The following is a 17,508-nucleotide window of genomic DNA, read 5'->3' on the forward strand; positions in this document are numbered from 1 at the left end:
AAGGCAGGTGAGTACCAATCAGTTAAGATCTTATATCAGCAACTTGACAAAATTTCTGAAAGCCTGATTTCCTTCTGACATGCTGAGGATCTGAGAAACTGAAGTTCTGATTTCACATCTGATATTCTTATGACCTGAGAAAATCTGATATCAGAAATTATCAGAAGTTCTCAGATTTTGTCAGACCATCAGACCACAAATTCAGAACATTAGAATTTCAGATATCAGGTTTGTCAGATCATCAGAATGTCAGAAGTGAAAATCAGAGCTCTAGAAACAAAATTAGTGTTTCAGAAAATTTGTACAAGTTGCTGATGTATCACATCTGTTTACACTGTATTTATAGGCTCTGGGTTTCAGATTTTATTAGATGGGCAAAGCATGCCCCTCCCAAGACCTATCTTGCTTGTGGCTATGTTGCATATTGTCAAGTCTGAGATTCTGGGGACAAGACTGGTCTGGAGTCCAGTAGTAGCATGAGACTGAGAGACTGGGAAACAGATGGGAAACAGGGGGAAACAGAAGACAGAGGGTGGACTGGTTGGACTTAGCAACTGAGAGTGCAGTGCTATTCCCTGTTGTGGGCTACAGTCTGAGTCTGAGGCTGAGACAGGATTTCAGATGAGACTTAGTTGATTTCAGACTGAGGGTAGAGGCTGAGTAAGACATGTTTTTTTTTTTTGGTTAGGTAGGAGGAAAACTCATAAGTGAGTACCGGTTGTCAGCTCCGGTGATGTCAGGTTGGGGTAACCGTGCTAGGAACAGCATTGCGCTCAAGGCATCGAAGGGGCCTGACTGACTAAAAACCTCCCGGTCAATAACACAGACCCTGACAAGGGGACTGCTGACCGCACAGGGAGCCAATCCAGAGGGGTCAAAACGGTCGTACGCCACATGTCCTGGTGCGCCTTTGCCACCCTCTTTGGGGGATTACCTCTGATTTGTATACAAAGGTGTCAGGATTAAGCAAGGTGTCTGGCCGAATATCTATGCCAACGGAAACCTCCTGCAGCAGGGCCTAGACCAAACAGCTCCCTTCAGTGCCCCGGGGTTGTACTCCTGGCTGTGCATACCTCTAGGTTTTCACTGATTGTTTTTAGTGTCAGCTCAGGGAAGCTTGACACCCATCCTTTGGATGGAGGGGGTGGACTAGTTTCACTTTGAACACCTGATGGGAATTTCACCCATATAACTCACTTCTTAGGCAGTGGGGCAGCCTCCACACCAAGCCTCTGGACCTCGTCAAGGTCTAGTGAGGGGAAAGTCCATCTCCCACCAGAGGGAGTAAGACATGTTTATATACTAGTAAAGAAGTTGTTGAGTATGCATTCTGGAATTATGGTAATGTTTTGGAGTTTCACCCAGAGTGCTTGGAGTTTTTCCCCAACCTTTGGAATTAAATTCTGATGTCACTGCACTGACTAATTATGGTACTATAAATTTTCCATGCTGTTACTTTCCACCTCAGGGATTACTTCTCTAAATTATTGACTATACTGCAGATTTCATCCTCACTTGACTGGCTGCAGTGGGCAGATATAATGCTATTTTGTTCAGACATATCATTATCTTTGTTTGGGCATGTATTGTTTTTGTTCAGGCAACTTGTAATTTATGTTTCAGACATGTTGTATTCATTACTCAGACATATTACAAACATGTACAACATAAAGTAATATTTGTGTAAATTCAACATCATAGGATGAGGGTCAACAGAGAGATCATCAGCAATATGCCAGTAACACTGCCCATCAGAAGCACAGGAAATAGGGGTAAAATACCCTTTTGACTTATTGTTGCAGCAGACATATCCAAATTTGGCTGGGGAGGGGTGGATCACTTTAAGAAGCATAACCATACTTAGACATATCTGGGAGCCACTGCTGGGGGTGGGGTCTGTCAGATGCATTGTTGCTGTCACAAAATATGTGTCTAACAGACCACCATCTCTCCAAAAAAACTGCTGCAAAGGGTAAAATGGGATCTGCCTTAACTTTTCCTCATTGACTGTAACTGTACTTCCAGCAGGGTCTCTGTATGTTAATTGTAACATTAATACCCTCCTGATGCAGTCCTTGTTGCAAGGTAATGTGAAGTATGGTTTTACCCTCAGGTGATCAGGCTTCAAGACTGGGTGACAGGGGCTAAGTCTGGCTGACTAGTGTCAAGGCCAGGAGACAGGGGCCAAGTCTGGTTGGACTGGAGTTAAGGCTGGAGGTCAGGGGTTAAGTCCAGGGGACCAGACTTAAGACCTGGAGCATGGGAATAAGGCCAGTAGCATGGGAAACTGACTGGCCTTGGAGCATGCACAGGGGGAAGCTGGTCTGGGGTTGGATCTACCTCCCTTGGTCTCAGCTTATGTGCTGTACCCTTATGCAAGCCAGGGAGAGGTCCAGGACAGGGGCCAGGGATAGCTTAAGGCTCAGCCTTAGCTATAGAGTAGACTTCAGAGGGTAACACAGGACTGAGGGTAATACTTAGTTGATATTCTGACTGAGGTGCTATGAAGTATGTACAGGGGTTAAATACACAAGGTCAGTCCAGGGTAATGAACATGAAGCTGGACTTGTTGATAAGCTATTAGAAAGGATGATTAGCAAGAGAGGATAGCCACAGAGGCTGTGCCAAGACTAATAGTTAAAGTCTGGGTGACCAGCATAACTGGAGTCAGACACAGGTTTCATACAGTAAGCAAAGATCAGCAAAGGGGACTAGACTAAATATAGTACAAACAATGGAAAACAGACTGGAGTTATGTCTGGGTCACCCAGACATGGACCATGGGAGGACCTAGGGTGGAGCAGCACAAGGCTGGTGTCACACACCAAAGGTGTTGTGGACATGGTCACAGCTGACTCTGCCTAACTCATCAACAAGTTGTGTGCAATGCCCATGAATGCAGATGAGGACTAAAGGCCTCATGCATAGAAAGACTGCTGGACATGAGCAGTCATCCTTTGCACAAGAATGAGTTGTCAGTGCTAAAGAGAAAAGAGGAAGCAAGTTAAGCATGCATTAAAAGTTTTTAGTGCCCATGTATGGCATTGTAGTTTTCATTGTATCTCCACCATTTCCAAAGATATCAACCCCATTCTCACACTCACTTAAAGTGCTCAGCCATGCAATTCTGCCCTCCAAATTTGGAGAGGATCCTCACACCCTACACATTTCTACAGCACTCCATCCATCAGATGCTCATTTCACTAAGTCCATCAATCATGGCCACCTCATCATCAATCATCTTGCTTGTCTCATTTGCCAGAGACAGTGGCTACATATATCTGCCAGGCATTCCCACCAGCTTCTGTCCTGAAGCCCCCTGGTTCATCCCATCATTGTCAGCCCCATCCCATCCCATGCAGCTTGGTCAGCATGTTCTCCTTGTCAGTATGACTTCCAGAAGGACATTCTTTGGTCACCTCAGGTCTGTCACTTGGTTAGAAAGGTCTTATGTGGTTGTTTTGGTCTCCCCTCTTGATGAAGCATATGGATTGTTCCTCCCTGCTCCCTACACTATCTTTATTCCAATCTCATCCATCACTCTCCCCATATTGCAACAGCCACAGCATGATCTGCATGTTCTCTGCCCTCCCTGATCACATTCATGACAAGTATGACATGTGTCTTGCCTTCTTGCTGCAAGATCCAGCAGAAGACATCCCCCCTTCTCCTCCTCCATCAGAGCCCCATTCATGAAGCTTTTGTTAACTTCACTGAGAGGATGAAAGGGTGGGAGATGCAATCACTCATGCTCCCATTGCCCCACAGACCCCCAATGCCCTAGCCCCTTTGACACCTGACTCATGCCCTTCAATTCTGGAATTAATACTTCCCTATCTGGAAACACCATCCATCTGTCATGCCATCTTTGGATCTAGAGAAGTCTCCACCAAGATCTGACTTGCATTGCCACCCCCTAATGTGATATCAGTGCACTTACTCAGTTTCTGACATTATTTGACTCATTCATTGCCAATATTTACCAATCCTCCTTGCTTGCTTACTTTTCATGTCTCACTTACTCACCATGATTACTCAGTCCTTACTCATTACTTACCAAGCATTTGTGCCTTGTTTGTCATAGGCTGCACTCCCCCCACACTATATAAACCCCCATGTACTTAGCTACAACCCAAGTGAATCAGAAGTCACTCAGCAGTCAGTTCAGCTCTCTCAGGCATAACTTGTTGTTGACAGTTGAGGCTCATTTGGAAGAGTCTATCTGTCTTCATTCATATCATTGGTAGTTGAGGCTCCACAAAAGGGGCTATCTGCCTTCATCAGTATCATCAGTGCTTAGTCAGCAACTTTCACTTAGTCATTCATCTTCTCCTGTGTGACTCATCAATGACTTGTGCTAGGAGCATGTCCTATTGAAGCTCATCACTTTACTCAGTGTCCCTCTCCCAGTCATCATCCATCCATCCCCTCCTGTGTAACTCATTGCTGACTTGTGCCAGGAGCATGTCCCATTGAAGCTCATCAGTCTATTCAGCATCCCCCTCTCAGTCAGCATCTGTTCATCTTCTCCTGCATAACTCATCAGCAACTTGCACCAGGAGCACCTGCCATTGAAACTCCCCTACTTTAGATTTTTCTGCACTCCAGGTTCCACAGAGGCAAACCACCACTTGCTCACACTTGTCTTTGGTGTTGGATTTGTTTGGTTTTCACCAGCTTTCCACACTTTGACTCACACCAGGAGACCAGAGTGGACTGGAGATACAGGTAAAACACCAGACTTGAGTTATTTAGGCCATAGTTGGGTTATTTAGGACCAGAGTTGTGTTTTCTAGGCCAGACTAGGACTGGACTTAACCAGAGATAGGGGCTAGTGGTCTGGAGTGGACCAGGCTTGAGTCCAAGGGTCATGGATATGACAGGCAATCACCCTCTACAGTGTTATGGTTACTGATGGCAAAGTTCAGGAAGAAAAATCACATTTCAAGATCATGACTACCACTAGTAGTGCTCAGAATATCATCATAAAAGCCAAAACTTATTAAAACTTTCCTTTCTTGCCATAACATAAATCAGATTAATGCACCAAAGAAACCCATTTCCTCCCTGGGAGGTATTCAGTAGTAGTTGATGTCTGCACAAATTACTATTGTATTATGGGCACACTTCACCATAAATGAACTATCTAAGAGGAAGGAAAAAAGACCATCCAACCGGTATTTCCTCACAAGCATCGTCTCCCTTTCTTCTTCTACATACGTTGGTCATCCGCAGGGGCATAAGGTTCTACCAACATCTTGCTGAAAGCTTTCAGCTTCTCCGGGCCGCGAACCTCTTCCGTCAGAAGAGGAAGCTGTACGATGTGGAAGAATTCGTCGTAGAGTTCGTGTGCTTCTGCGAGGTACTTCTGCTGCATCTTTTGGCGGACCATGCAGTGTTCGCAATTCGAAGCTGGTTCGGGTAGGTAGTGATTAGTTTGAGTGTATAACAAAGACGGAAGGAGGGGAGCGCCAACTGACATTTCTTCGGGAATAATAATTGGTTGACGACGATATTGTGCGTGTCGATCTCGTATGTCGTGAGCTCCTGCACGAGACGTTCCGTCTCATACAGAGACAAGAATTCGGAAATGCAAACACAGACAAAGGTCGTCTTTTCCTGTATCCAAAGGCGAAAATTTCAGTATACCCACAACAAAAGAACGAGGAAGATGGAGCAGCACAGACCGGATCCTTGAACTGCGCGTTGACTTCATTAATAACAGCCCGCATCGACTCGAGCTTCGCAAACATGTCCTCCTGTGAATCCTGCTGACCGCCCATCATCGATGACATCTGTCTGAACATCGGACCGAATTGACCGCTGAGACTGCTGAGTTTTCCGAGAGCCTTTTCCAAGACAGTTGGGAACGAGAGGAAGCGGAGGGTATGCCCGGTTGGTGCGGTGTCGAAGACGATAACGGAGTATTGCATGGATTTCACGTGTCTGTACAGGGCGGAAGGGGGTTAGTCGCAGATGAGTTTATCTATACGTGTAACAACTACAGATGAAGGGATGTTACTGACTTCATGATTTCGGCGAAACTCATGGCTTCGTCGACGCCAGGAATAGCAAATGCGAGATCTTGGATCATTGAACCCATCATACCATTCTGGTCGGCTTCCAGAAGAAATGCAATTAGCATCCAATACACACGCGTCATGCAGAGAGTAAGGAATACCTACACTGTTCGATCATCTCCTGGATCGCACTGGTAGGGTCGATCTCCATCGCATACAAGTTCTTGAATCCGTTGACTTTTGTTGCGTCTTTGGAGAACTTTTGACCGAAGGCGTCCGAGAGGTTATGCGCGGGATCCGTCGACTACGTTCGATATGTTCGTGTGAGAGGGAGGTAGGCTAATAATACGTTTATGATCAGACGTACGATGAGAAGGACGGATTCACGGCATTGGGCCAGCTGTATGGCAAGTGAACATGAAGTGGTGGTTTTGCCTGTTATCATTCATCATCTAATGGGTCAGATTGGAGGTGTGTGTGTTATAGAGTGGACTGACCGACGCCTCCCTTGCCGCCTGTACACGTACAAGGGATTGTGTGAGCGGAGTCGGACAGATGCAGTCAGCTGGACGTACCGCAGAATATCCACTTGAGAGATTTTTGGTCGAGGACGTTCTGGAGCGTCGGTGCTAGCAGCTGGTCGTCAGTCGTATCAATTATAGTTTTCATCGTCTTCCAATGGTCAGTTCAGTCGGTGGGTCCAAAGTAGGAAGAGGGGGACGTGTACCCTCCGCGCCACACCGACTGCTGATCACGTATTACAGGAGTGGTCACGTCGACCATGGCCGATACCAAAGTGTCCTTCCAAGGTGCGATTTCCATGCAGACACGCCCTTCCTGTTGCTTTAAAATGACGCCTTTTCAGCACTCCAGCTCGCCAACGAGCACCGCAGTGCGTACGGTCTCAGGTACAACGATGTCACGCGGTACAGAAAACACTGTGCCAATCGAACGCACCGACTCCGGTCGACGCTGAAAATGACCCATGGAAAGGGACGCGAGTTTAAGAAGATGGCACCTTTGACGACGGATATCGTCAGAGATGGACAGTAAGTCTGGATGGCTAAAGCTAATGCTCGTTCTAAAAATCTCTTCCGATATCGGGGACCTATTTAGTCTTCAACTGCTCCTCTTCGAAGCCGAACGTGCATGGGCGTATGCACAGGATCTTATCGCACAGTCAACACGGCCAGCTAATGAAGGCCATGCAGGAACGCTGCGTCACAGCGCAACCGGTCGGTTCCGGAGATCCGTCCACTGGGCCACACAGCTCCTCTCGCACTGTCAGGCCCTGTATGCATCCTCACGTCTCTCGGCGGAAAACCTCATCCAGGCGACCGTGTACACGCTGATTCTGAATGGCCGGTTCTTGCGCTATCGGGACGATTTTGAGGATGCGCTCGTTCAACTGAGCGTTGCGAGGTATCTTTTGGATGAGTTGGCTGATCGGGCGGAGACGAGCAGAGATCAGGCACTTGCTACGCTGTTTGCGGATGAGATCGGTCCTGAGATTAGGTATTGTGCTCACGAATTGGGTAGGGAAAAAGCTTACGATGTCGATGCGATCGTCACCGAGTTGGCCGGAAAACACGGGAATGATATTGTAGAGGGGTGCGAATCTTTACTGCAGAAGCTGAAACAGGAGGGCGATATATCGGGTCGTGGTGAGGCGAAGAAGAAGCTTCAGGTTTTGATGTGGGAGGGCCAACCGATTCCGGTGCGCAACCCGGAGCTCGTGGATGTGCTGTTGAAGGTGCAAGAGGCGGAGGCGAAAATTTCTGATACCTCCCGCGATGCGACGGAGAAGCAGGGTGATAAGAAAAAACAAAGGGGCAAGGGTAGAAAAGGCACTGGATCGAAGAAAGGTGTTGCGGCTTATGATGGAGTCCTTTCTGCCCTCAGCGATGCAGAGGAAGTGGCAAGAAAGCTCGTGGAAGCCCAGCAGGTATGGGACTGTTTTCTACGTGCTCAGCGATCGACTGACTTTGACAGAGTACTAACAATGCGGGGACGTCTGCAGCTGGCACGCGTGACGTGCAGTTCGTGCATGCTTATATCGTTTTCCAGCTGCTTTCTCGTCGTATCCAACGAGACCTGTTGCTGGTTTCCGCATTGCTCAGTTCACACCAGCCCGCTGCCGCTCAAAATACGTCGAAGGCAAAGAAGGAGCAGGTGGATGGGAGGTTGTACCCAGCGGTAGTGAAATTGCTGGAGACAGTGATTCAGAGTTTGACTCAAATGCGAAGTCTGAGTATCGTGGATGAGAGCCCCGAACTTGCCTCTGCTGTCGAAGCGAGATTGACATTCACAAAAGCCCGACGGTAGGTTGTTTTCTGTGGAAGGGAGAGACCCAGGGTACTCATGCAGGTATGAATAGATGTTTTTACTTAGCGCAGTGCTATATTGCTGTGAAAAGGTATGCGGAGGCGATGACGCTCATTCAGCATGCTACGCTTCACCTTCGCGAGACGCGGTCTACGTTATCTACTGTTGCTGGTGTCACCACTGCGGTGGACGTGTCTTACCTCCTGCCCTTGGGTGTGGTCGATGCTCTAGATGCATCGATATCCGAGGCCTCGCCGAATGTCAAGAAAGAGTGGTTTGCGTACAACGGGGGTACGGTAAACGGAGACCCGAAAGCGCATCAAAAGCCCCTGTTCTTCGACATTGCGCTCAACTACGTGCAACTGGATATGGACAGGCTACTGGAGCGTGCTGGGAAGATGCCGGTCAAGCAAAACAAAGAGGAGGTACCTCAGCCTGTCAAATCCAGACGGGAGGAAGTGGTCAGAGCAGAGACGCCTGAGCCTTCTGCGCAGACCCGGGCTGGACTGAGTGGACTGCTGGGAGGATGGTGGGGACGGAAGTGATGATGACCTAATACGCTGTATCACGTGACAGATGAATAGGATGTTTGGGTGTGTTTGTTGTTGGCGAAGACCTCAGCCTGTCCCGCCTGACTGAAAGAGAGAGAAGAGAGAAAACAGACGGGAGAGTTGTTTGCGATGGCTGCTGCGAGTCAAATGCCGTTCCCAGTTGGCGGCGGCAGTGTCAGTGCACGTCAGAATGTCTCCGCGCCAAAGGACAGACTACAGGCACTCCTCATGGTAGGTCCTCAACGCAAATACACAACCGGGAACTAAATACAGGAAACAAGCGGGTGCGAGACCTCAAACAGGCTGGCCATACGCCAGAATCTTCGAATGAATTGCGGACTCTACTCAGCTGCGTCTCCGCACTCGACCAACATCAACAACATCAACTAAGCAGTCAGTCCCATGCCCCTGTACCATTTACACATGCGTGCAACTGTTTTCTTGAAATGGTTTGGAGAGAAAATAAGTTTATATGGCTCTCCCCTATCCATGCAGTTGGTTGGCATGAATACGCACGTTTTGTATATGAATTACCCATGTCATATCAGCTGGTTTTATTATCCATGTATCATTGATACTTGTGTGCAGACGCCCAACCAGCTCATGGCACACTGTTCCAGCCTTAGCATCCATAAAATAATACTCAAACAATATACTACTGAGTTCCTTAAAAATCCATTTTCCTTGCATCAAATGATATCCAGATCAGCAACTGCTTATGAAGTGAACAGACCACTGAAACAATGAATATGCAAACTTCATTGCAAGAATTTCAAATCATTGTAATACATCTGTCAAAAGTACAATGTGTCCATGTCAACATCAGTCAACTGTCTTCAAACACTTATGCCATTTATCCCCATGAACCATGTGGCTCATGTCCAGTTCTATACAACAACCATTGGGAATCACAGCTATGCTGCAACCTGTGTGAAAGGGCCTCCAGAATGTTGGAGGTAACCAAAGCAGCAACCTTCCCTTTGGACCTCTGATCCAACCATCAGGATGAAGTTTCACTTGTTCAAATGGTTCCTCAATGTCCTGTGGCTGGACCCCATCAAGGAGTTGTTCACTGTCATAAAGTGCATGTGAAGGAACTGAAGAAAAGCAGATTTGATGAGTTTTACAGGCTAGAAATTACTCCAGTAAAAGTCACAACACATAAAAACTGGAAAGTCCTCACCATTTGTATCATATGCTGATAAATTCAAATTTTGCTGGTTGGTGATATTGTCCTCAAATGGCTGAGTATCCCATATCCTAATGGTGTGGTCATAAGAGCCTGAGATGATCCTCTTGCCATCAGGGGAAAATGCAACTGTGGTCACTGAACCAATATGCCCCTGGGGAAGGCTGTAGAGCTGTACACCTCTCTTGGCATCCCAAACCCTCACACTCTTGTCACGTGACCCTGAAACAATCCTCTTGCCATCAGGGGAGAATGCAACAGACCAGACCCAATCATCATGCCCCTGGAGAGAGCTGCCAATCTGTATGCCTCTCTCAGCATCCCAAACCCTCACAGTCCTGTCATATGACCCTGAGACAATCCTATTGCCATCAGGGGAGAATGCAACTGACTTGACCCAATCAGTATGACCCTCAAGAGGGCTGCCAACCTGCTCACCACTCCCAGCATCCCAGACTCTCAGAGTGTTGTCATTTGACCCTGAGACAATCCTCTTGCCATTTGGGGAGAATGCAACTGAATGCACCCAATCAGTGTGCCCCTGAAGAGAGCTGTAAATCTGTACACCTCTCTGTGCATCCCAAACCCTCACGGTCCTGTCATATGACCCTGAGACAATCCTATTGCCATCAGGGGAGAATGCAACTGACTTGACCCAATCAGTATGCCCCTGAAGAGGGCTGCCAATCAGCCCACCCCCCCAAGCATCCCAGACCCTCACAGTGTTGTCAATTGACCCTGAGGCAATCTTCATGCCATCTGGGGAGAATGCAACTGAATGGACTCGATCAATATGCCCCTGAAGGAAGCCACCAATCTGCACACCTCTCCAGGCATCCCAAACCCTCACAGTATTGTCACTTGACCCTGAGACAATCCTCTTGCCATCAGGGGAGAATGCAACTGAATTGACTGATCTGGTATGCCCCTCTAAGGCTAGCTGGGCAGCCATCCACTCCTTAAGCCCTCCTACAGGAACTCCAACAACACAAGAGAATTTTGGTATGAGCACTCTTGACAGCCTTGTGTTTGAAGGAGCAAGTGGCAATGCAGATATGTAAAGGTGTGGAGCACTGTGAGAGACTGGACTGCCAAAGTTCTGAATGAACTTGATCCCATCTTGTACCATTTCTAAAGTATCCTCAAAGCCCACCCAGTTCTTGTAATATTGTGTTAGGAGATGTTGTGTGAATCCAACTATAGAGTACTCACCAGTAGCCATGATGCAGTGTAGACAAGAGCATCTATAGCTCTTCCAAATTCACCAATAATGCTCAAAGTCTCCAGCCAGAAAAGGATTTTTTCACTCCCCACAAAGGTTTTTAATAACTCTGCAAGATCTGGGTCAACAGTGGTCTCCTGCAGATGTTGGGCCCAGAATTGGCAAGAATAGGATAGACGGGGTGTAATGTACTTGCTGATTCTCTCTTGTAAATCAGGTACGTCAGAATTGCTGAAGTAGGAGCTGTCCAATTGGCAAATGTTGAATTGCAGTTCATCACAGAGAGCCTTCAATAGGTAAAAGGCCGGAGCGCGTTGCCCGAGTTTCCCGGAGTTGAAGTGCGGCCACATCAGATCACTCAGCATCGTGATATAGCCATTAACAGTGGCCCGTGTTTCAGAGGCAATGTTCTTCCCCGGCCTTTTCCCTGGGAACGAATCGCATCAATTTGTAGTGCCAAGAGGGGTACATTAAGACTCACCGAAGCTCTTTGTTTCATGATAGTTTATAATGAACCGCACAGCTTTATTTATCACCTTAGCAATCTTCGCAAGGGTAACAATCACATCGATTTTGTTGATGTTATCTTCCCCCGCAAGGAATTTGTAGACACTCCTGATCGTTCCCAAGAGATCAGACACTGGGTCGCTTGGCTCGCCTGGCTTTAGATTTTCTTGTTTCATGAGCAACTACGAGCCACCGCGTGAGATGGCAAATGGATACATGACTGGAAACTCACCTGAGAAGCATCTTTCAAGTTTCCTAGCGCTACCTGAGCAGAGGGGTGGTCCTAGGGCATGATCGTTGAATTGAATGAACGGAAAATTAGAATAATTACCTTGGAAAGAGTCGTGACAACCTGATTGAAATCTTGGAAAGGTTGGAAATATGGATCGGACGAGTTTGGGATATCGGTTAATGCCGTGTTGGCATCGTTGATGACGAAATTGACATTGCGTTCGCCAAGACGTGGCATGGGAACCATACTGTCGAATGCTTGTGCTGCATCATCGACGTCCTTTCCTACCACAGCTGAGACGTGTTCTAGTTCTGCACTGTCAGTTACTACTTTATTCTGTCCAATGGGACCAGTGGTGAGCATCCTTTCGGTCGGGGGTAGCAGATCACACACGTCCTCAGATGGAACTACCAGGGGTTGCCCCTGCTGTTCCTGTGTTCCCCCACCCGCACTTGTACCGACCTCCGCTGAAGCGACGGAACTTGGTTGACTGTGGCGGTAACGGAGGGAGTGCCTCATTCTGGAAAGTGTCCCCCGAAAAGCATTGCCCGATGTTTCAGTCATGGAGGTGCCTGGAACCGATTTTTCGCTGTTGATAAACACCATCAACCGGAAGGAATGAACTAGCGTACCGAAAAAAGGTTAGATGTGGAACGGGGTTTCCCAAAATCGAAGAGACGGTATTTCTTTGGATGCTGGCGGGCTGTTGAGATGAGGATGTCGTGAAATTTAGCTGAAGTGGACGAAAGAAGAGGAGCTGGGCGCCTATTACGGACATGCTGTGGGCAGTACTCAGTTTGGTACACATGGCCCCTTATCACCTTATCACATCACTCAGGAGGTGCCACACGGCGGCAGTAAAAACTTGCTTGGAAATGTTTCAAGAGGAGGTGTACAGAGTTGTTATCTACAGATTTCACATCTAGACTCTCGGTAACTAGAGACTGCTTCGAGTATAAGCTCTGAAGCACCCTCTTAGGTGCCAAGGGTAGGTTGCTCCTTGATAACCTGGCTCTCTCCGTCCTGGGCCGCAAGCCATAATTCATGTCTCGATATACCTGCACGCGCGTCAAGCATGATCCTGGAGCAATGTATACTTTAGCAATTCATGTGATGCAGTAAGCCAAATGACGTCTGCTTACCGCTGCATGTGGGCCATATCATCATCCAGTCCTATTATATGTTGGGTTTTCTTAACAATCTCCGCAATTTCGCGCAAACCCCGGCGAGTTGGAACATCCGATATCGCTTCGGAATTCATGACCTGCACAATTCAAACAACACGTATGGACACAAGCGTGCCAGGCTCACCTTTGCTAAAAGTTGGTCTACCTCTGAACAGATTCCACACCAATAGAACCACAGGATCTATATAATCAACGAACAATCAGACTCAAGATTTTGTAACTTGAAATATCCGTTCCTTTCCCGTTATATCCTCCTCCAGCGATAGCTGTTCAGCTTCGTCCTCTGTTGCTTGGAGTATCGCTTGGAGTGCCTCTATCTCTTTTACCACAGAACGAAAATTAGCCTTTTTGCAGTGTCAAGACTCGAAGAGGCTACGGAACATCAGAAGGTGGTACCAACCTGATTGTAATCAGTGTAGTCTGCTTGACCCGTTCGCCTAGAACCAGGACACAAAGAACAGTAGAATGCAATAATAATAATACGAGAAATAAGTACTCACTGATTGCCTTCGGACGCATCAAGGAGCGTAGTACGAATGTATTTAGGTACCTGTTTGCAACTAAAATAGTCTCGGCCCCTCCTAGCTGGTAGTGACGCTTACCCCAACACTAAGAGTTTGTGACATGGAGATTACCTCACTCTGCGTCTTTCGCTTCTCGTGAAGGAGCCCTTTGCCAACATCTGTGCACCTCTTGAGCAAAGGGGCTGCTCGCGAGGTTTCCATCTCCGGAGGGAAGTGTCCGAAGAACTGTATCTCGCCAACCTGCATTTCGACCGTATAAGTGACGGGCTAAAGTACCGAAACAATGAATACGCACCCAGTTTCTCAGGTACTCCAAACCAAACATGGCCGAGATGTTGATCTCTTTATTCATCCGCCGTAGGTTCTCCTGACTCATAAGGGCGTGCTTACGGGTCCCAAGCAGTTTTCCAACGCACCACAGACTCGTCACAAGCTTTGGTTCCGACAAAGCGATACGGCAACTAATAAGATTAGTCAGATAAACCTAACATTCGCAGTGCGGCTAATAAGAGCAGGTACCAGTTCCGCCAAGGCGTCGAAGTGTCCTCTGGACCCCGAGGATAGTATGATTCAGTAACATTACACAACATGACCTGCTGAGGAACCACCTTATGTTTTGGTATCGTTTCCTTCTCTGTTCACAAGCCAGTCCTCTATGCCAATCATTGATACGAACTTCCCGCATGTCTCGGGATATGTTACTGCGAGAGTTGAAACTGCCATCGAAAGGATGGCCATGATCGCTTAGCTGACACGGATGGTTAGATGCGAATGCGTATAGGGGTGAAGTACCGACAGACGTATGTGTGAACTCCCGTGGCCCAGTACAACAACCGGGGCACCACTTGACGCCGATCATCACGTCGGTATAGCCCTGATCGCTGCTGCGACAGGCAATCCTTGCATCCCATATGGATCGGGGAATGTGAGCGTCCCTAACAGTGTTGCGGATGTTGCGATAGAACTCGTGGATAGGTGTATTCCACAGGACATCGTATGTTTGCATGGCAAAGTCTGTCCACGACGACAAAACTCCTTCCTTTGCACGGGATTCATCACTGCTAACGTGTGTCCATACTCGACCAAGGCAGTATCCAATTCCAACTGCAAAGCGAGATCTGGCATCATTGTTGACATAGACTAAAACAATCAGATTGTTTCCCGGTGAGAGTGTGACTGTATTGTCTGAGACCTCGCTGGGAAAGGTGCCGCGACGAGTAAATCCATGCCACGAGGTGTGCCAGTCGTCGAGCCTAAGGTCGTGGTAGCTCTCATCAGCATCGCCTTCACGAGAAAAATTGAGATAAAATGATGTAAACCCAGGCCACGTGTCATCCGCAATACGAATAGCCCAAAAAGACCTGCAAGAGTTGAGTCCGTGGGGTTCAAGGTCGATGGTGATCAGGTTTCCGAGGCGGTCGCGACACGGCAGGATGGCCTTGAAGTGCCCATCAGAGGCACCGCGATGGGGTATGACGGGCAACGACACTTGGATGCCCACATTCGTGACATTGAATATAGAAAATTGAGGGGAGTTCACATGGGCCTCCATTGGTGTGTAATAATTTGAGTTCACGTGGAATCCACTCTTGCCCATGTACGCCTTCACCCCATTGACGAACTCCTTGCGATGCACGTTTTCGATGTTGTGACAGCCCTGAAAAGAGCTCGGACCAGCTGCCAGGACACTTCCCGACTGCCGAAACTCTCTCTTGGGATTCCATGCAAATATGCTGTGATCGCTGGATATCCGGATTATTTCCAGCTGCAGGCGCTGAAATGCTTTCGAGCCCTCTCCGTACAGCATCGGCATGTTCACACCGAACAAGCCTAACAGTGAATACGCCCGATCTTCCACTCGTGTCGTCGTCCGGTCAGCGGCCCAAGCCATGATCTGAGCGGTGCGTGGACGCTCCGAGGAGTCGATGCTCCTCAAAACCTGTGCGTCCTTTAAAACCTCCTCTGGAATTCGAGTAATATCCTGTAACGTGGATGTCAGGCCCTCTTTCGTCCCTATAAGCTCCCAGGACTTGTTGAAGAACTTGAGTTTTGTCGGAGCGATGAGCTCCTGGAGTGTCCAGCCTCGTGAAAACCACTCCGGCCAGCCATTAGACTCGGGAAACCTCATGAAGTCTTGTACAGCAGGAAAGGCGGGCTCGCTGACATCGTTAAGGTACACGTAGCATATTTGCGAGTTGCGGTACCACCGATACATCGAGTTGATCGCTTCCGAGAGTTCCGCACTGCTCCGCTTGTCGATGCAACATGTATCGATCCACAACCACTCGTAACCGTCGTCATCGGCTTGTTTACAACTCTTGAGGATCTTCTGGTAGCCATCGCGCCGCCTCACCGCGTCCCTATCTTGCTTGTCCATCTTCAGGAGTCCAGTCATCTCATCGTAATCAATCTCCTTTCCCCAGCGATGTGATAGTATTGCATATTTTGCAGTCTTGTCATCATGTTGCTCCAAGACCTTGGTTTTGGGTTCGGCAAGCTGGATGTCCCTTTCTCGATCGAGAACGGCTCTTACATTTAACAGCCACATTTTCCTAAAAGGTGAACACAAAAGCTTGAGCAGTTGACGCCAGGTCAACAATTATAGGTCATCACACACGTACTGCCTAGGTGTTTCAAGTGGTCGTTCAGATAGTGAGCTTTATGGGCCGGGCGAAGAGCAAACGGAGCGCTTGAAATAACCGCAGGTTTTAAGGAAAGACACGTGTGGAACTTCAGACTCGGTCGCAGTGTTATTCGGTAGCCATACTACACAGTAATAGCTTCTGCCCTGAATGATGCAGAGGAGATGGCAAGAAAGCTCGTGGAAGCCCAGCAGGTGTGGAACGGTTCTACCTGCTCAGCGGTCGACTGACTTTAACAGAACGCTCACAATGCGGGGACGTCTGCAGTTGGCACCCGCAACGTTCAGTTGATGCATGCTTCCATCGTTTTCCAGCTACTGTCTCGTCATATCCAGCGGGCTCTGCTGCTGGTTTCTGCAGTGCTCAGTTCACGCCAACCTGCTGCTGTTCAAACCCACGCCGTCGAGGTGAAGATGGAGCATGTGGATGGTAGGTTATACCCAGTGGTAGTGAAGCTGCTGGCGACAGTCGTGTAGGGTTTGACTCAAATGCCAAGTCTGAGTATTGTGGATGAGAGTCCTGAAGTTGCCTCTGCTGTCGAGGCGAAATTGACATTCACGAAAGCTCATCGGTAGGTCGTTTGCTTTGGAAAGGAGGTACCCGCGGTGGCTGATGGAGATAAGAATAGGTGCTTTTATCTAGCGCAGTGCTATATTGTATGCAGAGGCGATAATGCTCGTTCAACATACTACGCCTTCACCTTCGCGAGACGCGATCTACGTTATCTACCGTTGTACAGTCGATGGACCGGACACATCGATTTCTCAAGCCTCCCCGAATGTCAAGGAGTGGTTTGCGTACAACGGGGGTACGGTAAACGGAGACCCGAAAGCGTATCAAAAGCCCTTGTTCTTCGACATTGCGCTCAACTACGTGCAACTGGATATGGACAGGCTACTGGAGCGTGCTGGGAAGATGCCGGTCAAGCAAAACAAAGAGGAGGTACCTCAGCCTGTCAAATCCAGACGGGAGGAAGTGGTCAGAGCAGAGACGCCTGAGCCTTCTGCGCAGACCCGGGCTGGACTGAGTGGACTGCTGGGAGGATGGTGGGGACGGAAGTGATGATGACCTAATACGCTGTATCACGTGACAGATGAATAGGATGTTTG

The 17,508-nt window shown here is 48.2% G+C and overlaps 5 protein-coding genes across 5 annotated transcripts; 2 read left to right on the forward strand and 3 right to left on the reverse strand.

The window, feature by feature from the left end:
* Positions 1–5,044: 5,044 nt before the first annotated feature.
* On the reverse strand, positions 5,045–6,746 carry F5J12DRAFT_850781 (anion-transporting ATPase). The gene is made up of 8 exons (XM_051746527.1): positions 6,596–6,746; positions 6,518–6,535; positions 6,388–6,455; positions 6,186–6,324; positions 6,027–6,120; positions 5,688–5,946; positions 5,481–5,619; positions 5,045–5,412 (listed from the first exon to the last, which is right to left on the reverse strand). The coding sequence occupies exons 1-8, from the start codon at positions 6,687–6,689 to the stop codon at positions 5,213–5,215; spliced, it is 1,011 nt and encodes a 336-aa protein (XP_051597159.1). The 5' UTR covers positions 6,690–6,746; the 3' UTR covers positions 5,045–5,212.
* F5J12DRAFT_850783 (uncharacterized protein) lies at positions 6,747–8,960 on the forward strand. Its single transcript, XM_051746528.1, has 5 exons — positions 6,747–6,829; positions 6,886–7,069; positions 7,137–7,965; positions 8,013–8,341; positions 8,398–8,960. Exons 1-5 carry the CDS (start codon positions 6,802–6,804, stop codon positions 8,888–8,890), a joined length of 1,863 nt encoding a protein of 620 aa, XP_051597160.1. The 5' UTR covers positions 6,747–6,801; the 3' UTR covers positions 8,891–8,960.
* A 2,888-nt stretch (positions 8,961–11,848) lies between these two features.
* F5J12DRAFT_331004 (uncharacterized protein) lies at positions 11,849–12,800 on the reverse strand. Its single transcript, XM_051738930.1, has 4 exons — positions 12,440–12,800; positions 12,146–12,382; positions 12,080–12,097; positions 11,849–11,980 (listed from the first exon to the last, which is right to left on the reverse strand). Exons 1-4 carry the CDS (start codon positions 12,650–12,652, stop codon positions 11,972–11,974), a joined length of 477 nt encoding a protein of 158 aa, XP_051597161.1. The 5' UTR covers positions 12,653–12,800; the 3' UTR covers positions 11,849–11,971.
* Positions 12,801–13,748: 948 nt separating this feature from the next.
* F5J12DRAFT_331075 (heterokaryon incompatibility protein-domain-containing protein) lies at positions 13,749–16,568 on the reverse strand. The gene is made up of 7 exons (XM_051738931.1): positions 16,379–16,568; positions 14,554–16,309; positions 14,366–14,505; positions 14,277–14,304; positions 14,053–14,218; positions 13,836–13,997; positions 13,749–13,783 (listed from the first exon to the last, which is right to left on the reverse strand). The coding sequence occupies exons 2-5, from the start codon at positions 16,303–16,305 to the stop codon at positions 14,144–14,146; spliced, it is 1,995 nt and encodes a 664-aa protein (XP_051597162.1). The 5' UTR covers positions 16,306–16,309; positions 16,379–16,568; the 3' UTR covers positions 13,749–13,783; positions 13,836–13,997; positions 14,053–14,143.
* F5J12DRAFT_895733 (uncharacterized protein) lies at positions 16,564–17,461 on the forward strand (the record flags this gene model as incomplete). Its single annotated transcript, XM_051747859.1, has 4 exons — positions 16,564–16,593; positions 16,639–16,821; positions 16,876–16,970; positions 17,047–17,461. 4 exons carry the CDS (start codon positions 16,564–16,566, stop codon positions 17,459–17,461), a joined length of 723 nt encoding a protein of 240 aa, XP_051597163.1.
* Positions 17,462–17,508: the final 47 nt, after the last annotated feature.

This window comes from Pisolithus orientalis, assembly GCF_024613125.1.
Source record: "Pisolithus orientalis strain OTSU chromosome Unknown F5J12scaffold_32, whole genome shotgun sequence".
NCBI lineage: Eukaryota > Fungi > Basidiomycota > Agaricomycetes > Boletales > Pisolithaceae > Pisolithus > Pisolithus orientalis.